This window comes from Corythoichthys intestinalis, chromosome 14 (genome assembly GCF_030265065.1).
Source record: "Corythoichthys intestinalis isolate RoL2023-P3 chromosome 14, ASM3026506v1, whole genome shotgun sequence".
NCBI lineage: Eukaryota > Metazoa > Chordata > Actinopteri > Syngnathiformes > Syngnathidae > Corythoichthys > Corythoichthys intestinalis.
The window spans coordinates 14,866,761-14,885,934 of NC_080408.1; the positions used below are offsets into that span (position 1 = coordinate 14,866,761).

General features: G+C 41.0%; 1 protein-coding gene across 12 annotated transcripts in view; it reads right to left on the bottom strand.

The window, feature by feature from the left end:
* The window catches only part of LOC130929923 (receptor-type tyrosine-protein phosphatase F-like), a 464,805-nt gene that overhangs the window by 140,611 nt on the left and 305,020 nt on the right, over positions 1-19,174 (bottom strand). For 6 of the 12 annotated variants that reach the window (XM_057857556.1, XM_057857554.1, XM_057857555.1 and 3 more), the window contains 5 exons: positions 17,061-17,330; positions 14,764-15,345; positions 9,380-9,513; positions 7,174-7,318; positions 1,043-1,348 (listed from right to left, as the gene is read on the bottom strand). In XM_057857556.1, the coding sequence (XP_057713539.1) occupies positions 1,043-1,348; positions 7,174-7,318; positions 9,380-9,513; positions 14,764-15,345; positions 17,061-17,330 (1,437 nt within the window). The remainder of the gene's footprint in view (positions 1-1,042; positions 1,349-7,173; positions 7,319-9,379; positions 9,514-14,763; positions 15,346-17,060; positions 17,331-19,174) is intronic. The other 6 variants (XM_057857557.1, XM_057857560.1, XM_057857558.1 and 3 more) reach the window with 1 other exon arrangement.

Genomic DNA, 19,174 nt, shown 5'->3' on the forward strand with positions numbered 1-19,174 from the left:
TTGGAGGAGAAAGCATACTGAATTGCATCCGAAGAACACCATACCCACTGTGAAGCATGAGGGTGGAAACATCATGCTTTGGGGGTGTTTTTCTGCAAAGGGACCAGGACAACTGATCTGTGTAAAGCACAGGTGTCAAACAGATTCCAAAAAGGGCCAAGTAGGTGCAGGTTTGCTTTCCAACCAATGAAGAGGACACCTTTTTACCAATTAGATCTTTTACATGTGTAACCAGTTAAACTTTGTCAGGTGCTGCTTGTTTCAACAGGAAGTTTGTTGGTTAAACTCTCTGCGCGTTATCGGTTGGAACAAAATCCAGCACCCACTTGGCTCTTTCTGGAATCGGTTTGACACCTGTGGTGTAAAGGAAAGAATGAATGGGGCCATGTATCGAGAGATTTTGAGTGAAAATCTCCTTCCAACAGCAAGGGCATTGAAGATGAGACGTGGCTGGGTCTATCATCATGACAATGATCCCAAACACACAGCCAGGGCAACGAAGGAGTGGCTTCGTAAGAAGCATTTCAAGGTCCTGGAGTGGCCTAGCCAGTCTCCAGATCTCAACTCCATAGAAAATCTGTGGAGGGAGTTGAAAGTTGCCCAACGACAGCCCCCCAAAAAATCACTGCACTAGAGGAGATCTGCATGGAGGAATGGGCCAAAATACCAGCAACAGTGTGTGAAAAGCTTTTAAAGAGTTACAGAAAACGTTTGGCCTCCGTTATTGCCAACAAAGGGTACATAACAAAGTATTGAGATGAACTTTTGGTATTGACCAAATAATTATTTCCCACCATGATTTGCAAATAAATTCTTTAAAAATCAAACAATGTGATTTCTGTTTTTTTTTTTTTTTCTCTATTCTGTCTCTCGTGGTTGAGGTTTACCCATGTTGACAATTACAGGTCTCTCTAATATTTTCAAGTGGGAGAACTTGCACAATTAGTGGTTGACTAAATACTTATTTGCCCCACTGTATAATCTTTCTTCCGTCTACTAGGGGAAAGTGTGATTACTTTTGCCACATCTGGTGTCAACCTACCATCCGGCTGAGTTTTCATCCTCACCGGGGCACTCTCAGGGCCCGGGCCTGCCTTGGTGTGGGCGCGCACCCACACCTGATACTCGGTCCAGCGCTCCAGATCTTGGATGACGTAGAAGGAGGCGGCGGCGCCGATGCCGCTCACCTCATGGCGGTCCGTGTCCTCGCCAGTAAGCGCTTGGTAGCTGACTGTGTAGCTGATGATGACGCCGTGGCGCCGGCCGGCTGGCGGTGCTGCCCAACTCACCTTGAGGCTAGTGGAGCTGAGACTGAACAGGTGCACATCCTGGGGGGGAGCCGAGGGGGCTGCGAGGAAGGGAGTGGAGGGAGGGGGGGGGGCACAGCCACAAGGGAGGGAATGTGGGGATCAAGCAAACGTAAAATAAAAACTAAAAGACAAGCAAACTGAATGCGAAACAATGGAAGCTTTTCATTATATTTTTAGTTGGTAATGATCAAAAGTATCGGAACAAATTGCAGAGAGTATCCGAATACTTTTGTTCATTACATGTGAATTGTACGCCCAGCAATTTAAGCAATATGGATATAGAAAAAGCTTCCATAGACACAAGGATGCTACCTCTGGACTGGAGAGTTTTGCTGCATTACACATACACGGGAGTGTGCTGTGTGTGTGTGTTTTGGCACTTCATTTACTCGCAGGACCGTGAAACGACGACAACAGGAGGAGCAGAATATAAAATATCCCAGAGAATTTTACAGGTCAGTGTTTTCATAAAGATGTAATTTGCCCTGAACTGCGATAGCCCCTCCCGCTGCTCCCCCGGTGAAGCGAGCAAATAACTGCGCGAGAGTGTGAACGAGTGTCAAGTGATGTTTGCACGTTGTTGCCGAAGAAGCAGCGTAGCGGCAGTGGAGAGTTTACCGACTAATGTGTCTGTACGGAGCTGCTACTCATTGGTCGTTACGGCTAATTAACAGCCACAGTGTGAGACGGTGAGAAAACTCCCAAGTCCAAAGGTACGCGTTGTAACTCAACGGCATGCATCTATCTTCATCACAACACCTATTCAACACCACAAAGGGAAAATAAGATGGGATTCAAAGCAAACATGCCTATGAAATGACCTTCTTAAGATGCAGCGTGATGAACAGTGTGTTCCAATGGGAAGCTGATATACAAATTAACCCCAAAGGACATGTTGTGCCATTCATCTTTTTGCAAGCTATTTTGGTTGTGTTGAATGAGCACTACTGGTTGAATAGGGCCAAGGATATTCATTTAAAAACTCCTTTGTATTCATATTGTTTTGCTGCAATTAGCCCAAAAATGGAAAACATGGCAGATAATATATTCCTTGCAACAAAAAATAGGTCCTATAAATATAAACCACTGCCATTTTCATCGCACATTTACTTCTACATGAAGTAATGCAATCCAGTGTGATGACATTTCAATTTGGACTATTAATGTTTGTCCTGTGTAACTTACTCATTCAAAACATGCAGCATTATTTAATATCTATTTTCTACAGGGGTGCGTCTGCACCATAAGTGGATTTTAAGGGGGGGGGGGGGGGTGCAGCCCCCCCCCGTGGCCGAAAAGTATCATTGCATGTAACTGACTTTCCTATATACTCATATATAATCATCTGTTCTGTTACTATCGGATCTCAGCGCCGCATTCGACACGGTTGATCACAACATACTACTCAGCAGATTGGAACAGTGGGTAGGGCTTACTGACACTATTCTTCAGTGGTTCACATCCTATTTACATGATAGGGATTTCTTTGTGTCAATCGGAAACCATCAGTCAGAACGAACCAAATTCACGTGTGGAGTCCCTCAAGGGTCAATTCTTGGACCACTCTTATTGAACATCTATATGCTTCCTTTAGCTCAGATAATGGAACAGTATGACATCTCCTATCACGCCTATGCAGATGACACACAACTGTGCATTTCTGTGTCCCCACATGATTATAGTCCCTTAGTCTCCCTGAGTAAATGCATTCATCAAATCAATGAATGGATGTGCCAGAATTTTCTCCAGTTAAATGTGGAGATGACAGAGGTGATCATTTTTAGGCCAAAAAAGGAATGGTCAAAGATGAGCAGGCAACTTAGCACAATGTCACTTACAGCTACAAATCAAGTCAGAAACCTTGGCGTAATTATTGACTCAGACCTAAAATTTGACAGCCATCTAAAGTCTGTCACTAAATCTGTTTATTATCACCTAAAAAATATAACCAGAATTAAGGGGCTTCTGACTCAATAAGACATGGAAAAACTTATGCATGCATTCATTTTCAGCAGATTGGACTATTGCAACAGTATACAGTGATACCTCAGCTCACGAACGCTTAAGCTCACGAACTTTTCGCCTCAAGAACATTAAATTCGCGAGCATATAGTCTCTACTGACGAACTAATTTTCGGCGGACGAACCAAACCACGCGGTCGAACAGCGCCACGAGAAGCTGACGCACGCTCACGGAGTCCCAGTTCGTCCCCTCCCTTTCGTTGAGTGCGGACGTGGTTTGTGTTTGATAGACATTTTGGACCATATTGAGTGTACTTTTGCTATTATGGGACCGAAAAAGACCCCACCACAGGCTAGTGTTAAGCCTAAGAAGACATTAAAGAAAATAAGGTATATTTTTGTGTAGTTTTAAGGCTTATTTAGTAGAAAATTATGTTTTATGGGGACCTGGGAACGGATTATTCTCATTTTAATGGTTTCTTATGGGAAATAAATGTTCGGAAGACGAACTTTTCGCCTTACACACACTTTCTGGGAACCAATTATGTTCGTGAGCTGAGGTATCACTGTATTTACGGGTCTTGATAAAAAATCAGTCAGGAAGCTGCAGCTAGTACAGAATGCTGCAGCCAGAGTCCTCACAAATACAAGGAAGCTGGACCACATTACACCGGTTTTGAAATCGCTACACTGGCTTCCAGTGAGTCAAAGGATAGACTATAAAATACTACTGCTCGTCTACAAAACACTTAATGGCCTTGGACCAAAATACATGCTTGATTTGTTAGATTCCTATGAGACATCTAGACCCCTAAGGTCGTCTGGAACCGGTCTCCTGCATGTTCCAAGAACAAGAACCAAGCAGGGTGATGCAGCATTTAGTTATTATGCTCCTCACCTCTGGAAAAAGTTGCCTGAACGTCTGAAGTATGCTCAAACTGTTAGCTCTTTTAAATCAGGGCTAACAATGCTTTTGTTTAGCACTGCATATCCATAACTGTCTATATATTTCAATCTACTTGCTTTCTATTCCTCTTGTGCTTATCTCCATTGCTGATTTCAATTATTATTAGTAGTAGTACTTTTTGTTTTATTTTTATTTATTTATTTTTATTCTATTTGTGATTAAATGCGATTTCTATGTAAGATTTTATTTCCGATTTTGATTATCTTGGTTTTTACGTTGTATTGATTTAAATGTGATTTTTATGATCTTCATGTGATGTAAAGCACTTTGAATTGCCTTGTGTTGAATTGTGCTATATAAATAAATTTGCCTTGCCTTGTCTATACAGTATATAAAAATCATAAAGCAATAAAACTGCAACAAAAATCAATGAAATGAACAAAAAAATATAATGGGTCAAAATTATTTTTCGAACAGATCATGTGACTAGCACCTTAGACGGTCATTTGCTTTGCATATAATTTTGATTTTAAAAAAATATTAGGGGAGGGCAATTTTATTTTTCAAATGATTTTTTTCTTTGATTGAAAATATATTTTTTACCGAAGCAACTTTTTGAGGGATTGAATGATTGAGACACAAATGTACTACCCTTAATCTGACCCAAACACAAAAAGGATTGCTTCAATCAAAGAAAACTTTTTCAATGAAAAATTAAGTGTTCAAATGCAAATTTTTTAATCTCAAATATTTTTCGCATTCAAAAACTTTCTATGGTTGAAATTTTTCTTTTTTTGATTGATTTTTCTTTTTAAAAATATTTTTTTTAAGCAACTTATTTTTTGATTGAATAATAAAGACAAAAATGGCCTAGACAAAATGTGGCCCAAACACAAATCAACATTACTCCAATCAAAAAGTTGCTTCAATAAAAAAAAAAAAAAGACTTCAATCCCCCCAAAAATATATCAATCAAAGAAAAATAGCTTTCATATGCATTTTTTTGAGTTTCAAATTTATTTTTGCATTGAAACATGTTTTTTTTTTTTTAAATTTATTGAAGCGATATTTTTTGGGTTGAAAATACATATTTTGATTGAAGCAACTTATTTTTTTATTGAAGCAACTTTTTTTGGATTGAATAATAAAGACACAAATCTACCTCCATATGGCTCTGCCCAGGGGATACAATTTTTGCCAGGGTAGTAACTACATTGGCACGACACCAGCGGGCGTACCATATTCAATGGATGATCTTGGCGAAAAGTATAGCTGTCCTAAGCAGCCTGATTTACAATTCCCCTCAAGAATGATGGGAAACAAAAAAACGCTCATTGTTAACTTATAATTATAAATATTCTTGTAAGTTGATTTTATTGTTGACACTGCGTTTCGGGGTCATCAACATGTTGTGCCCCCCCCTGCCCTAAAGTCAAACTCTGCCTATGGTCTGCACAGAATAACTATACAGATAGCCCCCTGGGTTACGATATACCTGACTTACGTGATTTCGACTTTACATCGTTTCATCCGCCATGTTAGCCCGGGTCGACTGTTACTGACATTAACCGGGTCGCGTCCTAGAATAACGTCCAGAACTTAACCGGTACGCGGCATGTATGAAAGCTGGTGAATTCCCGGGTCACAGTGTAAAGGCTGATGACGTAAATATCATTGTTTTGTTGACCTCTGCTGGCGCTTGGCTGCGACTGATTTTATAGGCCTCAGCACCCATGAGCATTATGTAAGTAATTATTGGCATCAACAATGGCGGGCTACTAGTTTATTTTTTGATTGAAAATTTTACAAATTTTTTTTCAAACGTAAAAATTAAGAGGGGTTTTAATATAAAATTTCTATAACTTGTACTAACATTTATCTTTTAAGAACTACAAGTCTTTCTATCCATGGATCGCTTTAACAGAATGTTATTTTTATAATAAACAAATACAGCACTTATGTACCGTATGTTGAATGTATATATCCATCTTGTGTCTCATCTTTCCATTCCAACAATAATTTACAGAAAAATATGGCATATTTTATAGATGGTTCGAATTGCGATTAATTACGATTAAATAATTTTTAAGCTGCAATTAACTCGATTAAAAATTTTAATTGTTTGACACCCCTAATTTTTCCGCAAGCGGCCATGCAATATGTGTTGATGATGAAGCTCAAATAGTATTTTTATAACTATTGTATTGGTTTGTATTGGTTGAGCCACACTTTCATTTAAGCACAATAATAATAATTTAAAATTAAAAAATTAAAAAAAAAAAACCTACATTGACATTTTGGGCTTTTTTTATGGAGAGCTGGTCATTTTTGTCAGAGCGTGACTATTCAAGGACGTCTCAAGGGTTAAAGTCAAATTAGTGTTGAAGAAATAGCTTCTTTGTAACATTTAGGCGTTCACATCCATTCAATATTATTCTCTTGACAAAAGCTGAATCAGGAAACACGGGAAATACACGAGCCTCGGAGGCAAAAAAAAGCCAATGTGCGATAAGAACGAGGCATGAAACCAAGATCAAATTAAAGATAAAGTAGAGTTTTCTCTTTCAAATGTAAAAGGCGTAATACATTTTTCACAACTTTAACTGTGTGAATTATTCAAGGGCTCCTTTGAGTGATTGAGTTAGCCAATCGTATAGAAAAACATAAAGGGATTCATGCAGTACATGCATGGTGGGAGTCTTACTAAACGGATCAAATGATGTGTGGAGGGGACACATAAAACCTACCTTTAATGTTGAACAACAGAGCCTCGCCCTCAGGTGAGTGTACGGTGTTAGTGTTGTTGACAAGGACGACGGACGCACAAACAACATTTGATGCTCTGCTGGAATTGACTTTGACACTTAGGTTGTCTGCCATTTTACTAACTCAACTTTGCGTGCTAAAAGCGATGACCTCGGCTAGCTGGCAGATGACTCTTTTTTTGGTTAGATGCGAGAGAGAAGAGATAAAACAAAAACATGACCGACTTACTGGACTGGGCAGTGCGAGCCTCAATGGCCTGGGTGTAGACGCCTAAGCCCATCTCGGAGCGAGCAGCCAGGGAAAAGCGATAGACTGTGTCGGGCTTGAGGCCGTCCACTGCGTAAGAACCGGCAGGATCGAAGGTCACGTGAATCTGCGAAGTGTGATATTAATGAACCAGTGAACACTTACATGTATGTACAGGCATGGAAATGGGTTAGGGGTTAAAAAGGTGAGAAGGGTGTGGAGCAAATACGTTCCGGTTAGAGCTGGGAATCTTTGGGCACCTAACGATTCGATTACGATTACGATTCAGAGGCTCCGATTCGATTATAAAACGATTATTGATGCACCCCCCCCTCCCTTTTTTTAAATTTTTTTAAAAAAAATGTTTTGTACATTAATTCCAAAATTGTTCAAAAATACTCTCAGTCTAAACCAAACTACTATTTCAGTATCAAGTTAACATATAGCAGTAAACAAATATACAAAAATAACAGTAAATAAAAAACTCCAGTCCCCATTCTGTATCAGCAGCTTTAAACTACATTCAATTATTTTAATGTTGTGAATCAACCGTTAAAGTTGTTAAAATTGCTCCTGTTATTCTATAATTTCCCTTTTGTCTACTTTTGACATGTGAAAGTTTTTAAACTATTTTAAAGATAGATTCAAGTCAATATTTTACCGATTTAGGAGTATTTTAGATAAAAAGTTAATTTGGTTTGCTTGGAAGGTTCGCTACAACAGCCTTGCAGGGAAGTGTACTGCTTTAAGATGGCGGCCGTTTACTAACGCCCGCATCTAGCTTTTTGTAGATGTGCTGCTAAGGCTACCGAATCTAGATTGCATCTAGTCCTATATAAATGATATCTACCGTAACATTATGTGGATGTACTTTGTAGCAGCTTTTCGGCAGCAGTCAGGTATGTTGTTGTGTTTTTTTTTATCTCGTGGCATGAGTTGAGCTACAGCCGTGAGTTGAGCATTGGCATTACCCGAGGGGCCGGGTAATGAGAAGCATGATGTTTAGCTACTCTCGCTCCGTTCCTCATTCCGAAGACCGCGCGGCGCGCTGAGTGTGTTTTACTTCCGCTTTACTTGGCATATTTCAATAATCGGAATTTGGATGTTTGTGAATCGTTCTCGAATCTTCTTTCGGCCGAATCGCGAATAATCTAAGAATCGGAAATTTTGCACACCTCTAGTTCCGGTACACTGTACAACTAGGGCTGTCCCAAACGACTAATTTTCTCCCGATTAGTCAGCAGACCATTTTTACGATTACCGTATTTTTCGGACTATAAGTCGCAGTTTTTTTCATAGTTTGGCTGTGCGACTTATACTCTGGTGCGACTTATGTGTGAAATTATTAAGACATTATTATATGATTTCACATGTTATTTTTGTGTTTTGGAGTGACACTGATGGTTTGGTAAACTTTTTAGCATGTTCTTTATGCTATAGTTTTCCCCATTAGCCTCAATGTAGCAATGCTAACGTTTACAGTGTTTAATATAGATATGTTTCCTTATTTTGTATGTCTGAACTTTAATTCTAAGGCGTGTTGATGTTGAACATCTGTCAAAGGAACTGCAGTCTCATAAGCCATCAACACGCACGTGTGCACGCACAGATGTATGCACACGACGATAAAATGCAGCCGTGAAAATTACCGCCCTCATTTTCATTTACCGTGCGATAAATGGACTCATTGCATATCTTGACAGGCTTAACAACTTCAATAAAACATATCGTTAGTTAGTTAGATGGACTTACGATCTGCTAGCTTGTAATTGTCTCCTGTTGTCTTTCAAAATTACAAATTACAACTGGGTGACGGCGCTTTGGGTGTTCATTCACGGCCGAAATAGCCAAGCTTGGCAGTGAAGAGACCGAACACAACAGTGTACCCTCCTTTGTTTCGTTGAATTAAGTCAATGTTTTTGGCTTTATGCTGCTTTTCCCCGCTTGCATACCAAGCGTCCGACATTTAAAAAAATCTCCCGAATACCCCCCCCCCCCCCCCCCAAAGTTTTTCTGCTCGGATCTACAAAATTCACGTAGGTCACCCTTTTTGACTTCAAAACGGCGAATTTCTCAGAGAGGTGAGAGATTTTCATACCTGTAGGTAATACGACTTACCAACTGTACCAACTTATACAATATAAATGTAAAACAAACAGACAAATAGGCAGAAGGACTGTGTTATTACCTTGTTGTCCGTACCAGCCTCCCAGTACTGCAGCTCGTACTTAATGATGGGGTCCTGGAGGGGCCACAGCCATGACAGCAAGACACGGGTGTCCAGCTCAGTTTCAGCTTCAAAGCCTGACGGTTGGGATGGGACTGAGAGAAAATAGGTATTAAGACGCTAATATGACCCGATAAACTCTTAGGCTAGGTCAGGGGTCTGCAACCCTGGTCTTCGAGAGCCGCTATGCAGCTTGTTTTCCATGTCTCCCCCCTTTAACACACCTGAATTAAATTATCAGGATCTTTATCAGGCTCCTGCAGAGCTTGCTGATGAGCTAATCATTTGATTCAAGTGTGTTAAAGGAGGGAGGCATGGAAAACAAGCTGGGTAGCGGCTCTCGAGGACCAGGGTTGCAGACCCTTGGGCTCGGTTCACACCGCAGATCTTAATGCACGAATCCGATTGTTTCCTGTTTTTCCGACTCGAGTGAGGCATTAATTTGACGGTCTGAACGGGAAAAGTCACATAAAAGTGGACCATTTCAAATCTGATCTCGGTCACTTTGTATGTGGTTAAAATCCGAATGGAGTCACATTTTTCCAGAAAGTGGCTGCGGTCTGAACTGTCAAGTCAACCAAATTGGAATACATGCAGCAATTACCGTATTTTTTGGACTATAAGTCACAGTTTTGGTTTAGCTGGGGGTGCGACTTATACTCTGGAGCGACTTATGTGTGAAATTATTAACACATTATTACATCATTTCGCATCTTATTTTGGTAAACTTTTTAGCATGTTCTTTATGCTATAGTTCAGTGTTTCCCCTAGGATTTTTTGAAGCTGTGGTGGTGGGCTGCATCGGAGTCGGACAGCCTCACCATGTCGTGCCACAGCGAATTTTTTTTTCTTCATTTTTTCCCCCAAGAAGAACCATAACAAAGATATATTTGAAATATTTCATTAGCCAGGCTAATGTTGTACCTCTCAGCTACAGTACATGTATGTAAAATGCGTAGCTGATTACAGCTACGTTACCCGATGTACTAATGCGACTTTTTTTTCTCGTGGCAATAGTACGACTTACATCTCGTAGTGACTCAGGGTTGGCAACCCAAACTGATGAAAGAGCCATATTTGACCCCCAAAAAAACAAAAAAAAAACCTGATACAGTATGTCTGGAGCCACAAAAAATTAAAAGCCTTGTACAAGCCTTATAATTATTGATACTAGCTATATTAGCCTACTATAGAAATGACTAAGTTGGCTAGAAATACGTAATTAGCCTTCATGATTAAATGTTTATTTTCCCTGCAGTGGATCCTATAGAGCAGGGGTCTCCAACCCAGTCCTCAAGGCCCACTGTGGGTCCTGGTTTTTGTTCCAGCCGATCCAGCAGAGACAGTTGAACCAATGAGGCTTCTGTTAAAACAAGCCACACCTGACTGCAGTCAACTGATTGCACTTGTAAAACACCAGATTGGGGAAAAAGTGTTGTCATCTTGTTTGGTAGGAATGAAATCCTGCACCCACAGTGGGCCTTTGTGGAATAGGTTGGGGACCCCTGCTATAGAGAATGACGCACCACGTGACTACTCTGTTGTACTATGCCACCACAAGTTTAACTTCATTACAATATTAATGAATTGAAAGAATGTTTGTGTCATGTTTGTCCTCCTAGAAATCCTATTAAAACAAAAAAATATATTTCCCTCCCCCATCTTTTTCCATTTAAAAAAAAAAAAAAAAGCGCCGAAGCATCGCTAAAGAGCCGCATGCGGCCCGAGAGCCGCGGGTTGCAGACCACCGTCGTAGTCCTCCTTTTTCCTTTTATTTGACCCTCATAAGTACTACATTACCACAACAATAACAGTCCTTCTGTCAACTGACCCATTTAGAGCACTGGGGGAATTCTAATAGCCGTGTAAAGAGTTTTACTTGATTCGGTGAGAAGGTGAATAGTTTTTTCCCCGTTGTTCGTAAACAAAATTTCCACACAAAGGCACGTCGAGGTACCATTAACTTAGCAAGGAGAGGTATGAGAGTCATTTTTCGAGTGTACCAGAGATCGCGAAATTTGGGTGGGGGGGCGCATTTATCAAAGTTTCGTCAGCCCTAATTGTCTGAAGTTGGCGCGCCGGTGTTGTGCCGAAAAATAGCCACTCCACGTGAAATGTCCCCCCTGACGGGAGCGCCCACACGTCACTCGTACAAACAGCCTTTTCTTACCAATCGATGGAACCAGAAACGACGTTCTTGTACCGTGAATATGTATCATTTTACTCTGCTTGAACTGATAAATCGTTTACTGTGACCAACGCTCTGAAAATAGAGCAAGGCTTTATTTTGGGCCCCGCCTCTCCGCAGTCTCTCAGCGCAAGTTAGTCAAAGTTTGCTTTCCGTCCCAGACGGCCGTCCGCCGCTCACTTTCGCCGAAAAGTCCGATCCAAATTATTGTAATGCCCCGGATATGGGCAAGAAGGAGAGAAGTCTGTATTTGCTTACCCACTTTATTGTGGTAACAATAATAAAGAAAAACAATAACAAAATAACAGCGGGCTGCTACGACATGCGACCGCTATCTCTCGCTATCTCGCTCGTTCTCCCATTCTTCCTACTCGTTCCCCTTGCGTCTCTTAAGGCGCGGCCTGCATAGTTACGAACATTAGGCTACAATACACAATGAATAGGTGTCCGCTGAACTCCTCCCACTCGGCTGCCGCTAGTTTGAAGCGGCCTTAAAATTTTTTATTTATTTAAATAAATAAATAAAATACATCTCATTTGCCAGGCGTGGCGGCTTTCATTTTAGTGTGGCGGTGCGCCACAATCTGTTGAATATAGGGGAATCCCTGTAGTTATCTGAATAACTCTTAATAGCTATGTTAAGTGAACATACCGGCCACGTTCTTATTTCGTTGTTCATGCATCATGTAACATTTTCATTCTGCACACTTATTCAGCATGTTGTTCTCTATTGTATTTTTATTTTAAATTGCCCCCCCCCCAAAATGTGATTTATATTCCGGTGCGACTTATATACGTTTGTTTTCCTCTTCGTTGGGCATTTCATGGCTGGGGCGACTTATACTCAGCTGAGACTTATAGTCCGAAAAATACGGTACATCAGCAAATGACACGGTAGCGATAGAGTTATGCATTAGCGTTAGCGTCTAGCTTGAACGCGGCTTTTAGGGAAGAGGTGGGTTTGACAACATCCATAAAAAAAAAAAAAAAATGTGGGGGATAAGCTTGAGAATGCGTGGTTTTCTTTCTGTGCTCCAAATGAGCAATACAGTGGCACCTCTACATACAAAGTTAATGCGTTCCAGGTTCTTGTTTGTAAGTCGAAATGGTTGTATGTCGAGCAGGATTTTCCCATAGTAATACATTATAATTCCATTAATTCGTTGCACAACCCAAAAACCTACACTAAATCCTTAAAAAATACTGCTGGTGTTATTACAAATGGCAATTACACATAGCAAAACAAATAAATTATCAATAAAAATCTGAATAATAACAATAATTCCTGTAATAATGTAACAAATCAGGTTCTAATGTGGCGGACGTTTTTTGCTGTACCTGAACGCACCGCGGGGCTGACGTGCCAGAGACAGAGCGGTGAGCTTGAGTTTCACTTTCAATGTTTTCTTGAGAACGCCGTCAATTGCGGCAGACAGTTGGCATTCTGTGTTGAATAAGTTGTGAGATAAATGACGTGGTGAATCTGGCGATTTCTTTGGCGATGTTACCACAATAATAATTGTCAGCTTAATTTATAAAGACTGGCGAACGGTGGTCGGAGGAGGACCGTGGAGATGTATTCTTGAGCCAGTTCACGGATGTGCACCCGAAGCTTATTTTTTTTAAAAATTTGCAACTCCATTTAAAAGGTAAGCGTTACCTTTTTCTTTGTTTCACCACCTGTACCAAACTTTTTGAAACATTTTGTATTGATTCCTCACACAAGAAAATCTGCCATGCGTTCGTCTGTGGTGCTGTCATGTTGTCGTATTTCGAGCATGTCGTTGGGTGTAGAAACAAATGGCGAGTCAAATTTTACGTCGGATGTCGAAAAGATCGTGTGTCGAAGCGATCGTATGTCGAGGTACCACTGTATTTCAAGATTGCTTACACGGCCGAGTCAGGGCAAACTGTTTGAGTATCTGCCGATCCCGATATTTCCCGATCCGATTGCTTTTCTTTTTGCTCCCGATTCAATTTCAATCATTCCCGATAATTTTTCCCGATCATATACATTTTGGCAATGCATTAAGAAAAAAATGAATACAACTCGGACGAATATATACATTAAACATACAGTACGTAAGTACTGTATTTGTTTATTATGACAATAAATCCTCAAGATGGCATTTACATTATTAACATTTTTTCTGTGAGAGGGATCCACGGATAGAAAGACTTGTAATTCTTAAAGGATAAATGTGACTTTGTATATTGTGACTAAATATTGCCATCTAGTGTATTTGTTGAGTTTTCAGTAAATGGTACTGTAGCCATGCCCAAATGCATGATGGGAAGTGCAACCATGACTGTACGTCGTGGTACCAATTGATATATCTTCTCTGCGTTGGGAAATAACATAGGGTGTTAAGAAAAAGATCAACTACTACTTTTTTTCCCCACATTGCTTCCCACGATTATTCTAATCATTGGGAGAGGGATTGTAAGGCTTTAGCCATTTAAAAAAAGGCTCCAAAGGCTGCCAAATTTCACTCCACTCATTTTTTATCTCTATATACTCTAGGGGTAAAACGGCGCCATTATAGATTGAACGCGACAATGCGTGAGTGGGTCGTGCAGCACATGCGTTAATTGCGTTAAATATTGTAACGTGATAAATGTAAAAAATATTAATTCTCGCCGTTAACGCGATAAATTTGATAACCCTACCTTAAGCTTGAACTAAAAACTCTGGAAGAGTGTAACACATTATGTCTGTAACGTTAAATACAATTAGAAAACGATTTAATTAAAAAATACGTATACATTAAAAAAAGGCATGTCCGATATTTTTTTGCCGATTCCGATACTTTGAAAATGACGTGATCGGATAGTGCGCGCATGCTATCAATCCATATAAACTTTGAATACAAGACTACACGGGGCTTATTTAGGTCTGTTTTTTGTGTCCTCTTTTTGGAAATCAAAACATGATCACCCTAGAATGACGTTGAGCCAGCATGTGTAGTCATTAGTTTTGATGCTCCTGCACATGAGGGTCAGTTTGCGCAGCACATCTTGGACTTCAAATTAGTGCGCATGTGTGATACTTGAACGAAGAACTGAATGGGCACGCCCAAAAAATGAAATTATGCATTAAAACCTGCGGTATGAACCTAACCGTAGACTGAAATAACACAGAGGTTTGGACACTCACCTCCCTGCTGGGTTTTAACCTGAAGGACTTCAGAGGGCGGGCCGTCCCCAACCGAGGTGAAGCCCAGCACCCTGAGGCTGTAGGTGATGTCAGGCGTCAGTCCAGAGATGGTTGTCAAACGGCTGTCGTCAGTGTTGTGCTTGTGCCAAGCACTGAGCGGCGCTGTGTGGTCCGAGCTGTAGTAGATACGAAAGCCTCGGATGTGTCCATTGGGCTCCTCGGGCGGGTCCCACTGGACCAACATGGTGGTAGCGCTCAACATTCGCGCTTGCACATGCAGCGGCGGCGAAGACGGGGCCTGCTCGCCCGTGCGTGTTGTCACCGGCTCGCTCGGCGCCCCGCGGCCAATGTTGTTGACGGCCATGACACGGAACTCGTACTCGGAGTAGGGGCTGAGGCCACCTATGCTGTAGCGGGTGGTGGCGACACCCTCTACTTCCTGAAAGCCGTGGTCTGAAGTCTTGGCCCGATACTGGATCATGTAATAGGACACAGGTTCAGGGTTTCCAGAGTCCCAAGTCAGCGTCACACTGGTGGCTGTTCTCTCGGTCACCATGAGAGCAGTTGGGGGCTTTGGTAGGGCTAAAGAAATACATTTGCATATGTTTGCAATGTAGAATACACAAGTAACTCTTTACTCTGTCTTGTCATGGCCAAAAGATAGGTAATGCTGCATTGAGTTTTGTTGGATGCATAGATTTGCATTACCTAACAAAAGCATTATTCTGATATAGATGACATATTCATGCCAGAGACATGAAAAAGATCATCCTTGATTTGAGCAGCTCCCAAAGTGTCATAGTTTCGGTGCTAAATGCCCACATTTAGTGGTTCACTAAAACAGTTTGTTATGTACTTCCTTAATCTAAGTACATGCAGTGTTGTCAGTAACGCGTTAGTTAGTAACGCGTTACTGTAATCTGATTACTTTTTTCAGTAACGAGTAATCTAACCCGTTCATTTTTCTACACCAGTAATCTGATTTAAGTTAGTTTCCTTAGTGTTTCTGCGTTACTATTTTTTCATTGCCTCATAACGTATGTAGAATGAAAAATATTGTAGTCATGTACGAAGAGCATTTTGAATAGAAAATGCTAAAATAGAAGGTTCCCGGTAGGTGTTTCCATGACAACCTCTTAGCTATTTCCTGTTTTGGTCTCGTGTCACGTGTTGTGGGACTGAGGCGGATGGACATTCGCGCCAAGTGTTGAGACGTTGCGAGAGAATGTTGATCTGTGGATATCCATGAATGAAGGTGAGTATTTGCGTGGCCGTTTCGTAGCTTTAGCGTAGCAACGACGGGCAGTCATCGCTCCAAGTTGGCACGCTTTGTTTACATCATATGCGTATTGCACATTTATGCCGTGAGGTGATGTGTTCGTTTAGCATCTGTGGGATGTGTTGTAAGTCCGATTGAGTGTAAAGTGCCGCCACGTTTTGCGGCCAAATTGACCGCGTGTGTGTTGAAAGTACTACTTCCGGGTTGTTAATGTGCACGGCTGCACGCGCATCCGCGCTCGCCTCCACCTTTGTGTTTATTGCACTGTACAATCCACTTGTGTGTTGTTGATTATTGTGCCGTCAGTTTGCATTGTTTTACATTGGCACTGATATGTTGTTAACCATAACCCGAAATTCAGAGGTTTTGACATTAGGCTTAATGTTAGAGTTAGCGGAGTTTAATTGGTCGGTGGAGCTGATTTCAACAAATTCCAAGCAGTTTGTCAGATATTTGTTAGTTTCAGGGCTCCGGAGTGGCTAAGCTAGCGCGAAATTCTGATATTCCCCTTTAAATTCAATCATCGGAAAGTCAATTACATATGATGACATTTTTCTGTTGTCATTCTTATGTTTAGGCTGCAAAGGGAGAAAAATGGGTAAAAAGTAACTGATAGATTACTTTTAAAGTAACTTTGTTACTTTGATAATGAAGTAATCAGTAAAGTAACTAGATTACTTTTTTGATGCGTAATCAGTAATTAAATTACTTTTTCAAGTAATCTGTGACAACACTGAGTACATGTAAGGCCGAGACTTGAATGGAACAACACTTCTTTATTCAGCGTGCTTCTCAGCATATATGTCACAGAGACATCACAGAGATTCCTTTTATACTGTAATACCACACCCATAGGAAGTGCACACTATGGCAACAGCAGTGTGACACAAATAAGTCACACAGTTAGCATATGGTAAGCTTGAAAGACAGTTACTAAAGACAACACCTTGTAGCTTCCCTCTGATTTTTTTTTTTAGTAGTAAACAGTGACTTTCAAAAGACTTTCATTGGCTCTCACCTTTGACAGTGACTTGTGCTGTGGCTTCGATCATGCCAAGCGAAGACATGGCCACGCAGGTGTAGTTGCCCGACTCGCGGATGTTGGTGACTTCCAGCACGTTACGTCCCATGGGCATCTCCTCCTCACGGGTCAGTTCTTTCAGCCCCATCATCCACTTAACATATGGCATAGGCGAGCCCACGGCCACACATGTCAAGTTGACGCTGCCGCCGGGCATCACTTCCTGGTTGGTGGGCGGGATCGAAAACCTGGGTGGGACTCTGCGTACTAGAGAAGAGAAGGGGCAGGACAAGGATTGGTGTAGTTAGCATTTGACATTTGTCAATGTGACCTTGTGCCGCTGCGTTATTCGAGTCGGCTGGTAAATATACAAAGGTAAAACAATTTGTATACACTGTACGGTATTGAGGGAAAAGGAAGGGAAGACCTACAACAATAAGCACTCAATCTATTCACAGTTTAATAACCTCATCTGTACGTGCTTCAAATAACATAGCAATTGAGCTATTACACAAAATATCAAAGACAAGTTGAACAACCCCTGAAAATGGACAATTCAATTACATGGCAGCTTTGTCCCAGAATAAAAAAAAATTAGGCCGCGGTAGATTTTTGAAGAAAAGATAAAAACACGAGAGCTTAACTTGACATTGCTACCAAGCTAGTGACTGAACTTTGCAATAATAGAAATTTAAGTGTTAAGCAAATTAGCTTCACCTAGCTACATACATAATCTGAAGGGTTGAAATCAGGTAACACATTCACATTTGAACCTGGACAGTACCATTACCCAGAAGCTGGGAATCAAAACCAGTACTCAATGGTGCCCAATGTTCCATACCTTTTTAGGGGGGTTGTTAATTCATTAAATGCTAAAAATCTAAAAAAAAAAAATAAAAAAAAAATCACTATATATATATATATATATATATATATACACACATACATACATACATATATAAGTACAGGGTGGGGCAGAGTAACTTGCTCATTTAAATTTGGCGAACTGAAGCAATGGTTGCTCTGAGGATGGTAGGGATCGACTTATTTGAGAGGGTGGGGCTTAAAGTTTGGTTCTTAACATGCGTTATTTATTTCGTGTTTATTTTTCAGGAACCTCAGTGAGCATCATAGAATGGACAAACTTGGAACGCGCTCTCGCTGTTGAGGCATTTTTTTCAAGCTGTCGCTCACTCGTCGCAACGCAACGTGCATTCCGTAGACATTTCAATATTGCCCCCCGTTCCACACCCATCTGGTTCAGTGTTGGCAGGAAACAGTCATTGATCATGTTTACATAACGGATACTGCCTGTTCATTTTCTTAAAAAAAAAAAAAAAGTTGGCCAATTATGCCAACTCGCGATAGTGCACACCAAACAGTTACACGTAGTCCATATAGAGGACGTTGATGAAGTTCTCTGGGGTTGCCAAGACTCCAATAGCACGTTTTACTTATTTACAGATCCCGAAAGATGGAAGTAAGCATCATCACTGAAGAAAACAAGTGTGTTGTCAGGCAAGCCTAAAAGCGCTTCACATGCATTTTCACGAGCAATAAAATCGCGTGGATTAAGTTCCTGCACCATAGCCAATTTGTAGGGATGAAATTTCAATTTGTTATGGAGGATTCATCTCACAGAAAGAGTAGACAACCCAAGAGCAGATGCGTGTTTGCTAGCAGACCTTCGGGGAGATTTCAAAACAGATTATCTCACTGCAGCAATGTTTTGGAGTGACCTTGCTGTTCGTGGGAGGCTAGGTTTCTTTTCTTTTATATTACCCGTTTCCAATAAGTTTTTTACTCATGAAACAATCGACTGCCAGCCAGGAACATGACAATGGGAGGAGGGGGGGCAATATTTTGAAATGTCTACGGAATTCACGTTGCGTTGGGACGAGTGAAAAAAATGCCTAAACCATGAAAGTGCATTCCAACTTCGTCCAATCCATGATGCTCACTGGGGTTCCTGAAAAATAAATAACGCACTTTAAGAACCAAACTTTAAGCCCACCCTCTCAAAAAAGTCCAACCCTACCATCCTCAGAGCAACCATAACTTCAGGGCGCCATATTCAAATAAGCAAGTTGCTCTGCCCCACCCTGTATACG